Below are 21,177 nucleotides of genomic sequence, written 5' to 3' on the forward strand. Positions count from 1 at the left end.
TACCAGAGCCATAGCAAGCGGCACGGAGATGTAGAACCGTAGGCGGAAACAAGATCTCCTCCTTGAGGTTGATTGATACCAGGGAAGGACTTTATAGGATCGTAGGCCAAGGAACGGCTTCAAAAAATAAAGAGAGGCACCATCGATTTCTGCAATCGAAGATTAAAAATCTGATCTGTAGAATGATGACCAGAATCGATCTCCACAAACTGGAAAAAAACTTTAAATTTGAACAACCATGATCAGCAACTTGAGATGATCTGCAGAAGTCGATCTTCTAGAGGGAAGAATCGATTCTTGATAAGGCAGAATAATCTTCAAAAAACTTGCGTTCATCGATCTTCATATTGGCTGGCCAGCAGATAAATAAGTCTCCAATCAGAAACAGATCTGCAATAAACAGATCCTGTGTCTTCAATGAAAAAAATTCAGAAAGAATCGATGCAGCTTTTAATCTCCTCAAAAGGGAAGAATTGATCTTCAATGTAGATCACGACTCTCAAACAGAGGCAGCAGATGGTGATCTCCAACCTTCATTGAAAGGAAAAAACAGCAACATAACTGCAGAAAATTTTCCAAAACTGGAAACTGCAAGCCTTCAATGTATAACCCCATGATTTCCAAATAAATAAAATTACAAGGATGAAACAAGCAGGAAACCGTAGTTCTTCTTTTCTTTCTATGAACTAGGGTTTCTCCATAAATCGGAGAACCTTGAAACGACTCTCAAAATCGCAGATCTTGGAGAGAATCAATCACTGGTTACAACAGCTCTGATACCATGTAGAAAACCTAGGACCTATAACCTGTAACTTGTAACTCTAGAGAGAAGAAAAGAGAGAAGAGAAGATGGAAATTGTTAAATACTTGAATGAATTAATTGATAGGTAAGCCCCTCTATTTATAATAGAGGGGAAATTACAAATAGACTAAACTAGGCGATGTGGGACTAAGACCCACATTGCCGACTGTACCTAATAGCATAATAAATAAACTAACCCCAAAAGGACCAGAATACCTCCACGGTATTCTGGATTACATATTCCAACAGAAGTACTACTGGAATAGTATCTATGCTCACTGTAGAACCTTCACTTAGAGCATAGAATATTTCAACTCAGCCTTCTGATCTAGAATTTCAGAAGATAATGAAGGAGATCAAGGAAGGAACACAGAAGGACCTGGACTTTACTATGACTTCAAGTGGTGTTCTCAAATCTCTTGTATCTATTCATCCAGGTTGTACAAAAATGTATAAGGACCTGAAGCAGTACTTGTGGTGGAATAGAATGAAAAGTGATGTAGTAACCTATGTGTCCAAGTGTTTGACCTGCTAACAAGTCAAGGCTGTTAGACACCGACCTCTAGGATTGTTACAACCATTGCCTATACTGGAATGGAAGTGGGAGAAAATTACAATGGACTTTGTTACAGGCCTACCCCGCACTAGGAAAGGTATGGATACCATCTGGGTGGTTGCGGATCGATTGACCAAAACAGCCCACTTCATTCCCATGAAGATTACCTATTCCATAGACCAACTAGCAAAGTTATATGTTGACAACATCGTCCAGCTGCATGGAGTACCAGTAAATATAGTGTCAGACAGGGACCCCAGATTCATATTCAGATTCTGGAAGAACCTTAGCTCAGTGTATCATCCCCAAACCAATGGACAATCGGAAAGAACAATTCAAACCTTAGAAGATATGCTTAGAGCATGTGTGATGGAGATGAGTGGTAGTTGGGATGATCATCTTTCTGTGATGGAATTTGCCTACAACAATAGCTGCCAAGCAACCATTGACATTAAACCTTTCAAGGCACTCTATGGAAGGACTTGCCACACCCCGTTTTATTGGGATGAGGTTGGTGAGCGGCGCATCTTGGGCCCAAAGCTGGTCCAGATTTCTTATGAGAAGGTTGACCTCATCAAGGAAAAGATAAGGGCTGTTCAATCCCGACAGAAGAGTTATGCTGATAGGCGGAGGCAACATTTGGAATTCAGTGCTGGAGAGAAGGCTTTTCTTAAGGTATCACTAACCAAAGGGGTGATACGCTTCAGCAAGAAAGGGACACTGAGTCCAAGGTACATTGGGCCCTTCGAGATCTTGGCCAGGGTTGGACCAGTAGCATACAAACTAACACTAAGGAGCTTAATCTGCGGAAGCGTACCCACAATGATAAAATGACAGATATGTCCCGAATCAGAGTACACGAAAAGTAAAGAATCTACTAGATAATTTACAAGTTATTTACATTGTCATTAAACACCCAAACTTCCAGAAGGTACGATGCCCAACCATCGGGCCAAAACCATCAGACTAAACAATATTTACAGTGGACCACGTCCACCAAAAAGATTATATAACATCAAAAGATAAACGGGCTCCTCGTCATCAGTCCCTATTCCCCAGGGACACCCTGATCGTCCATGTAAGAGGGGTCACACCCCTCTGGGTCCAAACCAGCAAGATTACTATAACCATCAGCCTCCGCCTCAAAATAATCCTCCCTACTGCCATCACGTCTACCTGCTGGATCATCTAAAAAAAAAACATTCCACAGGGGTGAGCTCCACTGAGCCCAGCAAGTAAAGGATAGACCACACACACACAGACATAAACAAGCAAAGCCCTATTTGCATGAATTCAATTTTATTCTTAGTTCTACCTAACAGAAATGCCTAAGTCAATAAGTTTGTCCTACGCCAACAATTCGGGAAACATTCTCGGTTCCTTCTCACTTCCCCGAGACTTATCCTCAATTGTTGTGTGGGGCCCACACCGGTCGTAATCCTCCAGATCTCCCCATGGGTAGACCCCAATAATCATAACCTGGACCCCATCTCGGCGTACTTTACAACACTCAGTGACAGGGAGCTATGATCACCCAACACCTGAACCCCTGCTAGTAAGGGTTGTAGCACTAGGGAATGACATTCCTAGCCATATGCAATCTAACTGGCATGGTACGAGGTGTACAGTGCTCCCGCATCCCATACTACGGCACACCATACCTCTCGTTTCCAAGCCAACCATGGCATCTAATCTAGCACAAGAATTTCCATCTACAAATCATTCCACATCATACCATTTATAACCTCAAATCATAAATAATAGAATCAACAACTTATCACAAATAAAACGGAAATTTAAACATGCGTATGGTTTCAAACATATATATCGAGTAACGAATTAAACATTCCCAAGAGAAATCAAAGCCTACCCCCCACTTACCTTTTCTCTTTTGTGCAAAGTCTACTAAGTCTGGGTCAAAGATAAGCTTTGGATCTGGTCCTGGTGAAATGTCTAATTTCCTGTTATAAGGTTCATTTCATCAGAATTCGTAATCGTTATTTTGTTTAATCTTTGTTTGTTTCTTGTTCATTTGCGTTCCAGGTGACTTTGTCGCACTGTCGAGCCTTACATGTTAAGTTTCGGTTTTGAGCTTCTTTATGAAAATTATACTTCTTTCTGTTGTGATTTTAATGGCACTAGAATCGAACTAAAATCATTTACGGTGAGGGGCATACGATTGGCATAGCCCAACTGTCCAAAATCCATGCCTTTGTCTAAACCTCGACTTCGAGATCAGGTTTGGGGAGTTTCTGTTCGGAATGGGTGTTGGACCAAAACATGGTTGTAGAACATACTTCTGTTACAAAAATTTTGGCGTTGGTTTCGTGAATTTACAATATACTGTTTGTGAGTTATCACTGTTTTTCATTAGATCTATTCAGAAATTTTAGTCTACTGATCGGGTATGTTCACTGGCCGAAACGGGACCTATAAACTCCAAATCTGGTTTCATTTCCTAAACGAAAAATGTCCGTCGTCGAGTCTAGTTTACAGAGGTTTTGGAATCAGCGGATTTGAAGTTCTGGAGAGTGAGATATCTCTGTTTTCGTATACGGTGTCAATTTTGGAAATTTGGTTTTCAAAGGTTTCATGTTGTAAGTACTGTTTGGTTATTCATATTAGGCACCTAGTTATAATTTTTTTTGTTTTTCTGTCCCTCCAAACAGACCTTAGGCTTTAGTTTAAGTTGATGTTTAGGGGTTTGTTTGGTTTTATGTATTGTGAGTTGGGCCTCTTAGTTATACTTACATATGTTGCCAAACAAGCTTTAGTTAGGTTGGGTTAGATAAAACCAACCCAAACCGAACCGGGTGGAGAGAGGTTCTCTTCACCCGTCTTCAACCTCAAGTTCCCACTTTCGTTTCTTGCACATAGTAGCACTCTTTTTTTTTTAATTTTTAGATGGAACAGGGTCACAACCACCTCCATGTGTGGTGGTCGGATCCGGCGGCCGGAGCCACCACCTCTATTGCCAAGAAGGGAGAGGGCGGTGGTTAGCCATCATGGCCGAACCCCCTTCTCCACACCATTTTCTCTCTCTCTACTCCCCTTCTCTTCCTCTCTTCTTCCTTCTCTTTTAGAACTCACACACCCTCTCTCTTATCCTCTCCTACACTCCTTCCATTTCTGTTTTATTATTTTTTTCTTCCTTAAACCAAATCTGAAATCCATTGTAAACTAAAAAAAATTTCAGAAAAAGAAACATTTACCTATGGCGATGAACTACTCCACTTCCAATTTTGGTCCTCTTCTTCTTGATCCCTTCCAATTGCTCCTTGATCTCTGTTTTTTTTCCTCCTCTTTTCTCTTTTCTCTCTCTTTCCTCCAATTTCTTCTATGTTTTCTCCAATGTTGCTGAAATGGAAGAACGAAAATGGTCTCTGGTTTTACCTTTTTGTGTTTTCTAATCTAAAACCTGATTTATGAAATCCCCATTTTGTCCCTCCTAATCCCACTAAATATCTCCTATTCATTTAGTCTTTAAATTGACACCTAACCACTTAGCTGTGTGTTTGAATCTAAGAATGCTATTAAACCTTAACCTATCCACATGTTAAAACCCACTTTCTATACTAAGTAAATAAAATAAAATAAAAATACTATATACAAAACATTATTTACTTAGTATATAACTATATATATATACATATATATGTATACCATAGTATATTAATATCCCTAGGGTATTATAATTAAAGAAAAATTCTTATAATATGAAAGACGTATATGTAAAAAAAAAAAATATCAATACTAATAATAATAATAATAAGTCTTGCATTATTATAATATAATATTTCATTATTTTCAAAAAAAATAGCATAAATAGTATTAAATTGGAGCGTGGTCATGTTAGGGTTGCTTACCGAGAGTTATACATTTGTTTGTGGATTCCACAACAGCACGAGGGAGGTATCCGATGTTTTATTGGTAGATGTCGTATTGACGCAAGGATTCCATCCTCCTCTTCTACCCGCTCAAACACCCAACCGACATTCCACAATGTACATGGTGCTACAACCTCGGGTTTCAGACCTACATTTGGATTCGGGTTAGGGTTAGGGTTCGGGTCAAAGATATACCAAGCTATAACATTCCCCCCACCTTACAGAAATTTTGCCCTCGAAATTGACGTACCTTGTAAGTCGAAAAGGTGAGGATATCTTTCTCGCATCTCCTCTTCGCGTTCCCGAGATGCTTCTTCGGCCGTGTGGTTTCTCCATCGCACTTTAATATAAGCGACAGTACGGTTGCGGAGTTTGTGTTCTTTACGCCACAATATTTCCTCCGGCTGTTCCTCGTATGACATATCCGCTTTGAGTTGTACCGGCTCAGCAGTTAAAATGTGTGCTGGGTTCGGTATATACTTTTTAAACATGGATACGTGGAACACGTTGTGAACGCCTTCCAACGAGGGTGGTAATGCCAGTCGGTATGCGACTGCTACGATTCTCTTGAGAATCTCATAAGGTCCAATGTATCTAGGGCTTAGCTTTCCTTTCTTGCTGAACCGTATGATCCCTTTCGTCGGAGAAACCCGAAGAAATACCTTTTCTCCAACTTGTTGGCATCCGGTCATACTATGCCCTTTGGTAATAGGGGCAGGGTGTGACATTAGCCGTTCCTAACTTATCTTGCTCGTAGGTAACACAATCGGCCCTCTGGATTATCTACTGTGTTAATGTCGGTCCTAATGACTCGAAGGGCGTAACTATCGACTCGGCAGTGCAAAAACACAAGTTTCACACAGATAATATCCAACACCTTAACCCCTGTTGGCAAGGGTTTGTAGTACGGGTTATGATACTCCCTAGCCACATGCATTTTTACATGGCATAGTATCAAGTGTACACTGCTCTCATATCCCACACTATGACATACCATACGCTTCATTTCCCAGCCAATTACGACATCTAATCTAACTCAACATCAACCATGTAATTAAATCATTTAACACCACCTCAACAACTTATCATCATAATTCCATGAGCAAATAAATGAAGGAAAAGTAAGCTTGCATGCACATGGTAGAAATAAGTACAAGTTCATGAAGTATGAATGACATACATTAACAATTTAAATTAAACACTCCATAAATAAATCAATGTCTATCCCACTCACTTGTTCGGTGATCCGATAGTCAACTGAAGTTTGTGTCTCAGCAATTCCATCAGTTTCACCTCATAGTTTAGGTTTCTATTTAACAACAAATTTATATAAATAAAAATGTGTGAGTGAGTGGAACTCAAGGTCCAAGACCATTTGAAACAAGAACCAAATTATGGTTCAGACAGTAAGTGCGGCGGATGTGATCGGTTGCAGTGGATCCGCCGCTGGAGTTGCCGATCAATCCAGTGGTTCTGTTGCACTGGCAGAGTGACCACACCGTAGTATATTCTCCATATCTCAGTCAAATGACTACCTATTGCGCCGGATCTTTTTGTGTTGGAAAGCTAACTTAATTATCTCTCTTTTTTGTGCTTAGACCTTCACTAAAAAATTCCAGGGGACCTTTACTGATGAAATGTGGTCTTTTATATAAAGGGGTTTGACGAAAAATTCAAAATCGAAAAATCTCGCGAGCAGCTCGATATTGTATTTTTTTGATTCGAAGTAGCATTTCGTTTCGAGCAGCTCGAAATATTCAAAATTTCCGAAATCTCAATCGAGACTTCGCAAGATTTTGAACTGTGGTTACAACTATATCATCAACATATACTACGAGGAGAGTTATAATGCTGTCTGATTTCTTGATGAATAAGGTGTGGTCTGCGTTGCTTTGTTTATAACCAAATGTCAACATTGCCGTCTGAAAGCGACCAAACCATACACGTGGTGATTGTTTCAGGCCATACAAAGCACGCTTAAGTTTACAAACCTTGCCGTGAGTTGCAGCAGATGAGAATCCAAGAGAAACATCCATATATACTTCTTCCTCTAATTCACCATGGAGGAAGGCATTTTTAACATCAAGTTGCTGCAGACTCCATCCTAAGTTCATAGCACAAGAGAGAATTACCCTGATAGTATTCATTTTAGCAGCAAGTGCAAAAGTTTCCAAATAATCTATCCCATATGTCTGAGTAAATCCGTGAGCAACCAGCCTTGCTTTAAAACAGTCAACAGGTCCATCAGCTTTCTGTTTAATTACAAATACCCACTTGCAGCCAACAGTCTTCTTCTGTGGTGGAAGTGTGATAAGATCCCATGTACCACTCTTCTTAAGAGCTTGCATTTCTTCGACCATGGCCTCTTTCCACCTAGTATCTGCAAATGCCTCCTGCCAAGTCTGTGATATAGAAACAGAGGATAAAGAGGAAACAAAAGCATGAAATGAGGGGGATAAAGACTCATACGAAACAACCTGTGAAATTGGATGTTGCGTACAAGACCTTTTTCCCTTCCTAAGAGCAATGGGTAGGTCAAGTGATGGATCAGAAATAATAGAAGGATCTAAAGGATCAGAAATATTACCAGAGGAAGTGTCATTCGGTCCTGGTTAAGAGGAGAACTCTTGGTGTGGTAATATTGTAGTGGTGGGCTGTCTTTGCCCTTTTTTCTTTCTATAATACTGTTGATTAAAGTCTTTCTCTGGCTGTACCTGCTGCTCCCCCTGGACATCATCATCTAAAGGTACATGGTAACCATCAATGGGTTCATTTAGAGGTGGAATAGTAACCGGCACATCTTCTAGAGTAGGTGTAGACTCCCCCTGAAGAATTGCCGAGGAGGGAAAGAAAGCCACCGCCTCATGAAAAATGACATCCATGGAAACAAAAACATGACGAGAGGTAGGGTGATAACACTTATACCCTTTTTGAGTAGGAGAATAACCAATGAAAATGCAGCGGAGACCACGAGGATCAAGCTTACCGTGGGCATAGTGATTCCTAACAAAACAAACACACCCGAAAATCTTGGGCGGAATAATATATGAAAAAGACCCCTTTAAAAGATCAAGAGGGGACCTGTAGTCAAGGACCCGAGAGGGCATTCTGTTGATAAGGTAAGCAGCTGTTAAAACAGCCTCACCCCAAAAATGAGAAGGGACATGCATCTCAAACATAATAGAGCGAGCCACATCAAGGAGATGTCTATTTTTGCGTTCAGCCACTCCATTTTGGGGTGGAGTGTCAATGCAATTGGTTTGATGAATAATACCTTGAGTAGCAAGAAATAACTGAAATGCTCCATCTAAATATTCACGACCATTCTCATTCCGGAGAGTTTGAATGGTGGCCTGGAACTGAGTTTGAACCAAGCTATAAAAAACTTTAAAACAAGAGAACACTTTACTTTTGTGTCGCATTAAATAAACCCAGGTGGTGCATGTGTGACAATCAATAAAGGTGACAAACCACTTAAAACCAAAAATAGAAGATGTACGTGAGGGACCCCAGACATCAGAATGAATCATAGAAAATGGTTTAGAACATCTTTTATTGGAACTAGAATAAACAGAACGAGTTTGTTTTGCAAAAACACAAGCCTCACATAATAAAGAGTGAGGATTACAATGTTGAAATAAAATAGGAAAAATCTTAGCTGATGTTCCTAAAGGTGGATGGCCCAATCGACGATGCCAACGATGTAGTTCAGATAAATGATGGTCAGTGGAAGTAGCAGTAAGAGCCTGTCCAGATTTAATAGCAATGGTACTAGAGATAAGATCATCGTCAAGCAAATAAAGGCCACCATGCATTTTACCAGTTCCAATCGTTTTCCCTGTCCCTAAGTCCTGAAAGACACAATGTGAAGGATAAAAAATAGCTTTACAATTTAGATCACAGGTCAAACTTCTGATAGAAAGCAAATTAGAAGTTAGCTTAGGGACATGCAAAACAGAGGACAAAGATAAAGAAGGAGAGCTATGGATGCCCCCTTCCCGGATACAGAGGAAAGAGAACCATCGGCTATTTTAATTTTATCTTTGCCTGAACAAGGAGAATAACGAAAAAACAAATTAGATGTACCAGTCATGTGGTCAGTAGCTCCTGAATCAATTATCCAAGGATGAGATAATGCCGAAGCACACTGACCAGTAAAAGAAATACCTAGTTTGGAGAAAACAAGGTTGGATTCAGAAGAGGGAACCACAGTCGAGGTAGAGGCAGATGCAGATGAAGATGCAAGAGATCCAAAGTTTGTCATCATGCGACGAAAAACAGCAAGTTCCTCTGCAGAAAGGGTAGTAGTAGGGGCTGTTTCAGTAGCTTCAGAAAGGTGAGCCTGTGTACCACCACGACCACGACCACGGCCTCGACCACGACCACGACCACGGCCTCGACCACGACCACGACCACCACCACGACCATCGGATGAATCAGATGGCCGACCATGCAACTTCCAGCAATAATCCACAGTATGTCATTCTTTTCCACAAGGGGTACACTCAAGAGGTTCCTTCTCAGATGAGGAACGGGTACCAGTATTAGAAGAGCCACCCCCAGAAAAAATTAAAGCAGATCTCTCTGGCTGTGTAGTTGGTAACATGGTGGAACGACGAGTATCTTCCAATTGTATCAAAGAGTAGGCTTGCTTCAAAGTTGGAAAAGGTGAACGACTCAGAACTTGAGACTGAAGCTGATCATATTCCACATTAAGGCCAGTCAAAAAAGTGTATACTCTGAATTTGTCCTCCCTAAGCTGAAATTTGGTAATATCAGAAGGACAATCAAGCTGAAAGTTATCATAATAGTTAAGCTCCTGCCACAGACTACGGAGTTCACAGTAATATTCGGATAAGGTCAGTTCACCCTGTTTCGTTGCATGAATTTTCCGTTGAATATCATATACTTGTGGATCATTCCCTACCTGGGAATAGGTACCCTCAGCAGCTTTCCAAATTTTTGCGGCTGAATCAAGTAGTGTATAGCCACGGGCAATGGAAGGAGTCATTGCACTGAGAAGAAAAGACATAACTAGAGAGTTACTTGAACTCCACTTGTCTTGTAATGAACCAGTCTCACTTGGCTTGACAGTGGTACCATAGATATATCCCTTATAACCCCTTGCATCAATGGAGAGAAAAACTGATGTGGACCAGAGTAAATAATTGGTGCCATCGAGCTTCACTGGGCTGACTGGAAAAGAGGGATAATCATGATGATTCCCTTGTGAAGTAGTGTGGCCAGTGGCCACTGTAGAGACTTCTGAATCAGGCATATTGATCACAAAAAAAATCCAAAAACAGCCAAGAAAATTGCGGATATCGATTCCAAAAAGTGCGTAAATCGATTTCGCAAAAAGGAGATCTCGGCTCTTGATGGAATACTGGTTCTCGCTTATGTATAGTGCGAAAAACCGAGAAGAACAAAAAATCTGCAGGAATTCGAAACCGAGAACTGCGTAAACAAAAAACCAGATCTGTTGTGGCTGCAGGTCTGCAACAGGAAAAAAATACCTGCAGGTTTTTGAATAATCAGCAGGTCTTCGAAAAAATTGGAGGGTTTCAAAAAATCTGCTGGTCTTCGAATAAAAAATTGCAGGTCTTCAAATAAATCTGCAGGTCTTCATAAAAAAAAATCTGCAGGTCTTCAAATAAACTGCAGAGCTTCAATCTTCAGACATGGATCTCACGATTGTTGGAGATCATAAAAAAAGGAATACATGAAAGGAGGTAAGATTTTGGGCAGGTACTAGATCATTATGAGATCACCTCAAAGTACCGCCTCCATAAAAGAAGAAGAGAAGAGAGAAGGCTTTAGGGTTTCGGTGGGTTTAGGGTTTTAGGAAGGGGAAGATGAGTGGGAGCAGAATTCAATCTCAAGTAGGGAGATCGATATTGGGATGTGAGAATTATCTCTCAGGTATCGTTTTCAGCTCTGATACCATGAAGAAATAATGATAATAATGGCTTGTTTTGAGCAATGAGCCATCTACGATTTATTTATAATAGTAAATCCATAAGAAACCAATTACAATTAGAACTCTAACTCTAACTAGTTGACTAGGCAACATAGTAGAGCTAGGAATATAACTAGGAATAGGAATAAACAACTAAATAGAAAAAACAACCCCATGGGTCGACCATATATCATGGAGCGACTCATGTCACACGGAAAGCTCATATTCCAACACAGATCAATCTCCAGGTAACATATCTTCTCCTTCGTCTCCTGATTTACCTATTGCTCATCGTAAAGGTATTCGGGCCTGTACCCAGCAACCCATTTCTCATGTTGTCTCTTATGACTCTCTTTCTCCATCATTTCGTACATTTGTCTCTTCTCTTTCTTCTGTTCGTATTCCCCAAAATTGGCAGGAAGCTTTTACAGATGGAAAGTGGAAAGTAGCAATGATGGAAGAAATGCAAGCTTTAAAAAAGAATGATACATGGGAACTTATGGTTCTTCCTCCAGGAAAGAAACCAGTTGGATGTAAGTGGGTGTTTGTGGTGAAATAGAAGGTAGATGGCACTGTGGATCGCTACAAAACACGTTTGGTTGCAAAGGGATTTAGTTAGACTTATGGGATCGATTATTAGGAGACTTTTGCACCAGTTGCGAAATTAAACACCGTAAGAGTGCTACTTTCTTATGCAGTGAATCTTGGCTGGGAGTTACAACAATTAGATGTGAAGAATGCCTTCCTCCATGGGCAACTTGACGAGGAAGTGTATATGGACATTCCACCTGGTTTCTCTTGTGATAAAACCAGCGGGAAAGTTTGTAAATTGAAGCGTGCTTTATATGGGCTGAAACAGTTCTCCCGGGCTTAGTTTGGACGATTTCACAGGGCAATGGTCTTTGCAGGTTATAAGCAGAGCAATGCTGATCATACGTTGTTCATCAAGAAAAATGGTGAAAAGGTAACTCTCCTAATAGTTTATGTGGATGATATTGTGGTGACCGGGAATGACGATCATGAAATCACCCAGTTGAAGACTTACCTTGGGCGAGAATTTGAAATAAAGGATCTGGGAAAACTAAAGTACTTTCTAGGGATAGAAGTTGCTCGGTCTTCTAAAGGCATCTTTCTTTCTCAAAGAAAGTACATCATAGATTTATTGACCGAGACTGGGATGCTAGGGTGTCATCCTTCTGATACACCTATGGATGCTACTACCAGACTTGAAGAAAAGGAGGGAACTCCTGTCGACAAAGGTCATTATCAGAGATTGGTTGGTAAGCTCATTTATCTGTCTCATACAAGACCTGACATAGCAGTATCTGTGAGTATGGTTAGTCAGTTCATGCATGAGTCGCATTCCTCTCACATGGATGCTGTTATCCGAATCCTTCGATATTTAAAATCAGCACCGGGTAAAGGTATTCTTTTGTCTCCGAATGGTCATCTGCGTGTTGAAGCATATACTGATGCAGATTGGGCTGGTTCCTCTGACAGAAAGTCCATTTCTGGATATTGCTCATTTGTTGGTGGGCAACCTTGTTGCGTGGCAAGCTGGGGTAATCATTAATCATCCAAGCCTGACTCTAATTCTAAATCTATTAACAGTTGGTTTTACAATTGGAATCAATTCCACCCTGTTGATGAAATCCTTTAGCTACTAGCCGCACTTTGAACCGATCAACAATGCCGTCTGATTTGTGCTTTATACGGTATACCCATCGGCATCCAACTACGTTCTGGTGGGGGTTAGGTGGTACAAGGGACCACATCGCATTACGGAGGAGTGCAGCAAATTATTTAGGCATTGCAATGGGCCAATCATATGACTTGTTGGCATCAGCAAAACAAGTCTGTTCAGGTGGGACAGAGGCATGAATGGCCAGAATTAGAGGGTACTTGGTGGCACACAAAACCTGTGGTTTCCTTGTTCTGTCCCGTGTACGTGTGACCATTAGGTGAGTACTGGAGTTTGTTGGAGAACTTGGAGCAAGGTTGGGTGCAACTTCAGAGCTGGGAATGACCGCGGTACTTGGTGGCACACAAAACCCGTGGTTTCCTTGTTCTGTCCCGTGTACATGTGACCATTGGGTGAGTACTAGTGTTTGTTGGAGCAAGGCTGGGTGCAACTTCAGAGCTGGGAATGACTGCATAATAAGGTGCATTGGCAGTGGCATTTGAAGATGAAACAGTATTTAATGGAACCACAGGAGTCGGGGTTGGGAGCACCAAGGGGGTGGGTATTGATGTAGTGCCAAGCTGGAGTCGGGCAACACCTTTTTCTGAACTAACCATGATGATTAATGCTGTACCCAATAAATATGCATTGAGTGCTATGATAGTCCAATTTAAACTTGATATGGCCGCGAGTAGGATACGAGGCACAACCGAATGCTAGTTGAAATTGATAGTCAGGTGGGCAATGAAAGAGAATTTCATATGGGCTGCATTGCTGTTGTGTTACTTATTTCCAAAAGTGTGAGACGGCAGTCTGTTGAACTGGTAGAAGGCTGTCTGAAAGGCATCAACCCATAGTTTCTTGGGAGCGTTGGCATGAGCAAGAAGAGCCATTCGTGTTTTGACCACATGACAGTGTTTGCGCTCTACCTGGCCCACCTGTTGAGGGGTATGAGGACAAGATATCCAATGTAAAATTCCTTTAGATTGGAAATAATGGCAAAGGTTGATATTTACAAACTCAGTTCCACCATCAGTTTGAATATTCTTTATGCATGCATTAAATTGGGTTTCAACCATTTTTGCAAATGTGAGAAAGATAGATGTAACTTCATCTTTAGAAAACAATGGAAACAACCAAGTATATTTCGAAAAATGATCTACAAATCTACAATAAGGAGATAATAACGATACCCATAGGCAGAGAGTACTGGGGCAGGATCCCAAACATCCATAAATATTAAATCTAATGGCCTACGACTAATAAAACGGGAACTAGAGAATGACAACTTTTTGCTCTTCCCACATTGACAAGAAGAGCACACATTATTGAAAGAGGCAATACTGCAGGGTAACTTGTGATGGCGAAGAACATTGCGAAGAATTGGGGTTGCAGGATGCCCTAGACGATGATGCTAGAAGTTGGAGGAGACGCGCTCGCCGAGAAAGACAGTGGGCGAAGGTGAAGCAGAAATCGGTGAAGTTGAGCAATTGTCTAGTAGATGTACATTATAGAGACCATTACTAGTTGGTCTGAGAAGCAGAATTTTCCCTGTTGTCAGATCCTTAACAAGAAAAAAAGAGGAATGAAATTCAATAATGCAGTTGTTATCCTTGCTAAATTGAGAAACTGACTAGAGATTTTTTGAAATATTAGGGACATGCAAAATGTTATGCAACTTTAAAGAATTAGGTAACTGATGGGAACCAGTGTATTCGGAATGGAAGCTCAGATTGAAGAGGTCGTTTGTGATATGATGAGCAGCGCCAGAATCGGGGTACCATGTCAAAGCTTCAGCATTATAGGTTGCAAGTTGCTTGGATGGTTGACGACCTTTATATGCCAGATTCAGCCGGTTGTAGCAGTCAATGACAGTATGATCTGGATTAGAACAGATCTGACACACAGGGCAACTACTGGTTTGACCATGTGGCCGAGATCCTTGTGAGTGGTCCCTCACTCTTCCGCGATTACGACCACGAGTAAGGGAGTCAGTAGACTGCATCTCAGTAGAGCGGTTGCTGGAGTCATGAGAAGACTGACCTTTAGTGATGTGTGAGGTAGAGCTGGTTGTGAGAAATGCCATAGTAGAGGGTTCAGAGATTGAACGAAACTGAGCAATATGTAACTCTTGACTGAGCAGAAGGTTGAGTAGTTCATTGGAGGATAAGGGGTCGGCACGAGTCATAACAGCAGTGATGAAGGACTCAAAGCCAGCTCCAAGACCATCGAGAATATATAGAACAAGGTCACTGTCGGCAACCGGGTGGGAGGCAGCAGCGAGAGAGTCTGCAATGCCCTTCATTCGGCTGAAATAGTCAACAACAGAAAGGGAACCTTTCTTCACAGTTTGTAATTGATAGCGCAATTGCATAATCCGAGTGCGAGACTGAGATGAGAATAAGCGTTCAAGTGTAGTCCAGACAGCAGCAGAGGTTGGAAGACCAATAACCTGAGCCATGACAGGCTTGGTTAATGTGGAGTTGATCCAACTTAGGAGAAGCTGATCACGAAGGACCCAATTATCATATGCTGGGTTCGGAGTCTGGACAGCAGGATTCTTAGCAAGAAGAATCTTCTTCTCCAGGCAGGCAATCGAACCATCAAGATAGCTGTACATCTGAGTGGCATGGAGAATGGGGAGAAATTGAGAATGCCAGAGAAGATAGTTTTGGTGATCAAGCTTGATGGGCACAAGATTGGTAATGTTGGAAAGAGTATTGAGAGGAGAGGTAAGGGTGGTGTAGCGGCATGGAGAGGTGCAGCCATGCAACAGAGGTGGAGGATGAAGTCGCTATGGTAAAAACTTGGAGGAGACGTTAGTCAAAGGGCTACTGATACCATAAAAAGACTCAAAGACCTTGTGTTTCAAGTGATGATTCTATTCACATGAGTTTGAATTTATACAGGAGAGTGGAGTTGTTTTACTCCTTGATCTTAGCTATATGGTTCCGTGATATTGGGTAACCAGTTTACAAGAGATAAGCATGTACAAGAGATGGTAAGAATGGGTTTGTTTGAGAAGGTAGGACTTGTTCAATGAAGAGAGACTTTTTTTTTTTTGATAGATAAATCAATTTATTTCAGTAGAGAATAAAAACAGATACAAGCTAAGGCAACCTTCTATGACTAATGGGCAGGACCTGAAGTCTTAGAGGTTCCAACCATAAGGGGCAAAAACACAACTAAAACCACGAACCATTAAAACAAAAAAAATGAGCACTTAAGGCCATCCCCCGAATCAACTCAACATGGCATTACTCCTCTCACCCCACATAGGGTGAACTCCCTGTTTCTGAATAAGGAAGATGTTTCTGGGGGATTTCCGCCCCTTAGGAATATCAGCTCTGCACCGGTCCTCAACGTTCACTTTGATATCTCTAATAATGCATGGCAAAGTTTTTGTCTTATTTCTGAAGACTCAGAAATTTCTCTCTTTCCAAATATGGGCAATCGCTGCGCAAGATGCCAATTTTGCAATGCTCCCAATTGAATTTCCCTTAAAATTTCTCCCAATCCACCTTGCTCCCGAAAGGATGTCCGCACCAGGCCTTCTAGAAGGAGAGCACAGGCTCAATATATCTCTCCATATTTTTTTTTTATGAATGAGCACTCATAAAATAGGTGATCCCTATTTTCTATTCCGGCCCAACAGAAAATGTAATATGGAGATGCCAATACTTTGTGTTTACGAATCTGATCCTTTGTAGGGAGACCATCTACCAAACATCTCCAGTGAAGAGAGACTTAGTCCTTCATGTTATCTTTGAGATGGTCATTACTGAAAATCACCCCACCCCTTCGACTTAAAAAAAAAAAGCTCACTATTGATTCCAGTGACAACTACCCACAGCCTTCCTTTATTTTTTGTCCTTCCTCGATCAAACCCCTCTCACGCCCAGGATTCTTTCAAGAAAAAAAAGAAAGAAAGAAAGAAAGATAGGTGAGAACAGAAGAGAGAATATAGAGAGACAGAGAACATCAAAAAAAGGAGAAACTCCTACCTGGTTCGAAGCTGCCGCTGCCTTCTTCTGCCGAAGTCACTGTCCTTGGTTGAAGTCCAAGTGTGTGTTGAACTCCACTACCGCAAGCTATCCCCACTGCGATAAGTCCCCTCTACTTTGTTATTTTCCTTTTCCTAGCTCCTCAAGATTGCCTCTTGTTATTTATTTTCTTTAATTTTTTCTTTTTTCCCCAAATTACCCACTGTTATCCTTTTATTCACTTTACCCCTTATTTCACATTACCTCCTAGTTTTCCCTTAACCTGTTTAATTTAATTTCTTCCCAATTCTATTCTCCATCTAACTTCTTAGGTGACCTTTAAGATTCCCTTTATTCACAAGTCTGCCAACAACCTTATAAATCTTAGTTGATTTACTGTTTTGCCACTAATTCCTTGGTTTGAATCTTCTCGTATTTGTTTGAACCCATACTGATTCCAAATACAAACCTGGCCATGGATTCATTTGTGTTCAAGTTTAGAGTGCGATTGCCCAACAAAAAACTTGCTACTTTGTGTATTGATGAAAGGTAGAGCAACAATTTTGTCTCACGATCTACAGTAGAGATGCTCTCAAAGAACGACAAGATCATTATTCACCTTGACGATTCTTTATTAGTCGAATTCTCCGTTTCTTATTATTGTGACGGTGCATATTGTGAAGTGTTTGATTCCCCTCAACGCATTATTAAATTGGGTCGCAAATGGTTGGAAGCACGAAAAGGCATCATTGATCGTGACAGAAACTTGTGCACCTTACATCCCTTTCACATGCACCAGATATTCAATGTTCATGGGTTAGTTGATGACGTTGTTCTAAGCCAACAGAGACAACTCCGGTGATGCAGCCTCAACCAGAACAACAAATAGTGGCAACAGAAGATGAGAAGATCATGGATCAAGTAATGACGGAAACCAGTGCAGTGAAAGCTACTCTACATCATTAGTTCATCCTTCCCCATGATTTTCCAGACATTGATGCAACCCAAAGCTTCATATTTTGGACTTTCTTCAAGTTGCAGACATGGAACCTATAGCCCCCGCTCGTGTGCTTTTATTCTTCCATTCTACAAAACTCGAGGTCGAGTTTTTCTCCACATCGGGGGAATTGATGCCGATGCACTATTTTGGATCGATCCAAACCCAATTGAGTATGCAGACAAACATGAACCGGGTCCAGTTTGAATTTTAGCCCAGTAGGATATTTTACTTTATGATCAATTTTGTAAGTGGTCCATTAGGAGTTTGATTTATTTCATAATTTCTTTTTATTGTTGACTCGTGGAGGAGTTAGAGTTAGGATTTTAGGAGTTTTTGGTTCCTTTTATTTATACCATGTAATTGTGCACTTGGAACTCAGATTGAATAGAATGGAATAGTTGAGTTATGGTTTGAAGCCAGTGTGGCTGTGCGTGCGGACTCTTCTTCCCCCCCCCCCCTTTCCTTATGCGATTTCCTCTTCTCCCCTGCAACTCTGAGACTCCTCTCAGATTTCTTCCCACTCCCTACCGGCCCTCCACCACTTTGTAATTGTTAGTTAATTTCAGATAGGATGAATTAAGATTTTGAGTTTTGTTTATTGTTACCGGTGAGGTAAAATGGCATAGCAATAGTTGTGTGACCATCTTTCTACCCCCCCTTCTTCCTGCGATCTTCTTCTCTATCATATCTCTTCTTCTTCGGGCTATACTGCTGTTCTGTCAGTCTGTTCCAACGATACTACCAGTACACATAATAATAATATAGATTTTTCTGAAATTTGAAAATTATTAATTTCAAGTTCCTCCACCGAACTGTAGGTACGGAATCATCCCCAAAGATCTCGGTCAGAGCCGGCATACACCAAACGTGAATAACCCTGGAAGCCACAGGCAGAACACCTGGTAGAGAGACCCAATCCTGAGTGAAATAAATACCGCGACTTAATCAGATCGATCTTTCACCCTTAATCCTTTCAACCCCAAATCTGTTAGGCTAATGCCTACCCTAGAGGCGACTCAGTGTAGGGAATATGGTGCCTAATACTTAACAAGGGCTGTGGGAAACAAATGGAGTTTCAGATCTGATATCCCTTGTTCCGCCTGGTATAGTTTCAGTTGCTGATATTAAATTCTGGATTGTTCTTTCAGGTGACTATGAGTTGGGTTGAAGAGGGTCTCTTGTTAGGAATCCATACCTGAAATTTCAGGTTCAATCGAGCAGAATTGAAGGAGCTATCCACTTCGTCTGATGCTGTTTTCCACCATTGTTCTAAGTCTTGAGGTTGAAGATATATCTGTATGCAGTTATATTAATCATGGATATGGAAGATTAACAGTTAGCTCATTTGCATGCCTTGATTATCTACTTATGAGTGTGATTGTTTTGCTTGGTGCTTTTGAGAAGTCTCTCCGAGCTCGTTTGTTGAAAGGTAAGCCTTCTGCATCTGGTTCGTAGGTTCTTTCAATGGTCTTCTATAGTGATATTGTGCTGAAGCTTATGTCCTTGTCTGTATTCCGTTGAACCCTAATTACAGAGAGTAATTACTAAAGGTCTATAATCCCGTCTTCTGGTCCGTAATTATGTATCTTAAAAGCATAGCCTACATTTGCTAAAATCAGCAAAGCTAAGTTCTGCTACCATTTGTTCTGGTTGGATTTTGGCATACATTCTCGAACCTATTAATGTGGGGACATTATCTTATTTTCTATTTACTAACTGAGAATTCAAGCCTCTAAACCATTTGCCAAACCCATTAAAATCGGTTACATTTTTGTCATTTAGGGAGGGCCATTTCATCCCATTATTTCGTATTATTTGTTTGTTACTTGAAAACTTAAGGCATTCATTTTACATAATGTTACAGTGACATTTATTCATGCAGTTGGTGGGGAACAGATCGGAGCAGTTCATAGCAAGGATTTATGCAGTAAGTTGATCTCTTAATCTTTCTTGTTATTTTTGCCCTTCTACTGGATCTATATATGGTGCTGTGGCCCACTGGCCCCTCCAACAAGTATTGCACTTGTAGAACCATCTATTCTGTGGTTCCTCCACGAAGAATATACTTCAGTTAGCCTTTGGACCTTGTTTGTCATGGTTTAAAATAAATAGAATAACTGGAACTGTGGTGGACGTGGATATTGAATATTCCGTTTCTTCAATTGTGGTGTATTTCTATAACTTGTTTTAAAGGATTTATTGTTCATGTATAATACATTTTTTTTTTATCATTTGATTTTGAAAAAAAATAGTGCTATTGCAGCCTGTTGGTTGTGGATTCAAAACTTGGAAACAATCTATCCTGCGAAGCAGCGGGCAACCCCTACCCTGCAGTCGTGAGAATCTCGTGCACTCTCGGACATTTTTTTTTTTAGTATCATTAATTTTAATGGAAAATCTGTGTGAGATGTTAATGGCAAAAGTCTTACAGGATAAAGCCTGTTTCTGGATAGCCCAAATGGCCCTTGAGCCGCCTTGGAGACCAATTTATGGATCAACTGACTCAGTCAGTCAGACTGGGCCCCAACCTGCCGTAATTGAGTCAATATGCTTAGCTCATCTGTTTTAGGAACCAAGTGATGGGTCAATAAGAAAACTGATGGAGAATGTATATTGCTTTGTAAGGTAATGATTTGATTCGACTGTTTTAAAATTCATTTCGAAAACCATATAAATATTTTAAAAAAGCTAAATTGTAATGGTATAAATTTGAAGGGGGTTTAAAATTTGTTTATCATATATGCAGTGCATCCATGGAAATATGTATTGTATGCCGAATTTTTCATAGGTACAGCAACAACAACTCATCCTTATCCCAATTCAATGTCTTACTTGGTACAAGTCCTAAGCTATGTATTTCTTTTCTCACTTCTCCCAAGGTTAGTTTAGGTCTATCGTCAACTCTTTTAGGTTCCGCTTGTTTGACAAGGAGGATTGGGTGGGAATGTTGTGGGACTTGGTCCCACAGTGTAGTGGTGGAGGAAGTCTTGTTTTTGTGGGATTTTGAACAGAATAGGGGTGAGATTTTCAAGTGCTACGTCAGTAGACATAATGCTGTTCTGTGAGTTTTTGTAAGTTCATCACCACAGGTTAAACAAATAAGGTTGGGGTGGGATTTTGAAGTGCCACATGACCGTTTTTCACCCCATCTTAATAAGGATGTAAACGGACATTCGATATCTGATCGATTTGTATCCGTATTTGTTTAGGGGTATCTGAATTTTTATTCGAATAATCAAAAAAGTTATCCGATTCAAATAGTCCAATTAATAATAAAAAATTAACTAATGATCTTGAGGGTTTTGAAGA

The 21,177-nt window shown here is 40.7% G+C and overlaps 2 protein-coding genes across 2 annotated transcripts; both read right to left on the reverse strand.

Annotated features, from left to right (window-relative positions):
• Positions 1–2,406: 2,406 nt before the first annotated feature.
• Positions 2,407–5,937, reverse strand: LOC122655042. The gene is made up of 2 exons (XM_043849292.1): positions 5,496–5,937; positions 2,407–2,546 (listed from the first exon to the last, which is right to left on the reverse strand). The coding sequence occupies exons 1-2, from the start codon at positions 5,935–5,937 to the stop codon at positions 2,407–2,409; spliced, it is 582 nt and encodes a 193-aa protein (XP_043705227.1).
• A 3,788-nt stretch (positions 5,938–9,725) lies between these two features.
• On the reverse strand, positions 9,726–10,523 carry LOC122655043. The gene has a single exon (XM_043849293.1). It carries the CDS (start codon positions 10,521–10,523, stop codon positions 9,726–9,728), a length of 798 nt encoding a protein of 265 aa, XP_043705228.1.
• Positions 10,524–21,177: the final 10,654 nt, after the last annotated feature.

Source organism: Telopea speciosissima, chromosome 3, assembly GCF_018873765.1.
Source record: "Telopea speciosissima isolate NSW1024214 ecotype Mountain lineage chromosome 3, Tspe_v1, whole genome shotgun sequence".
NCBI classification, from domain to species: domain Eukaryota; kingdom Viridiplantae; phylum Streptophyta; class Magnoliopsida; order Proteales; family Proteaceae; genus Telopea; species Telopea speciosissima.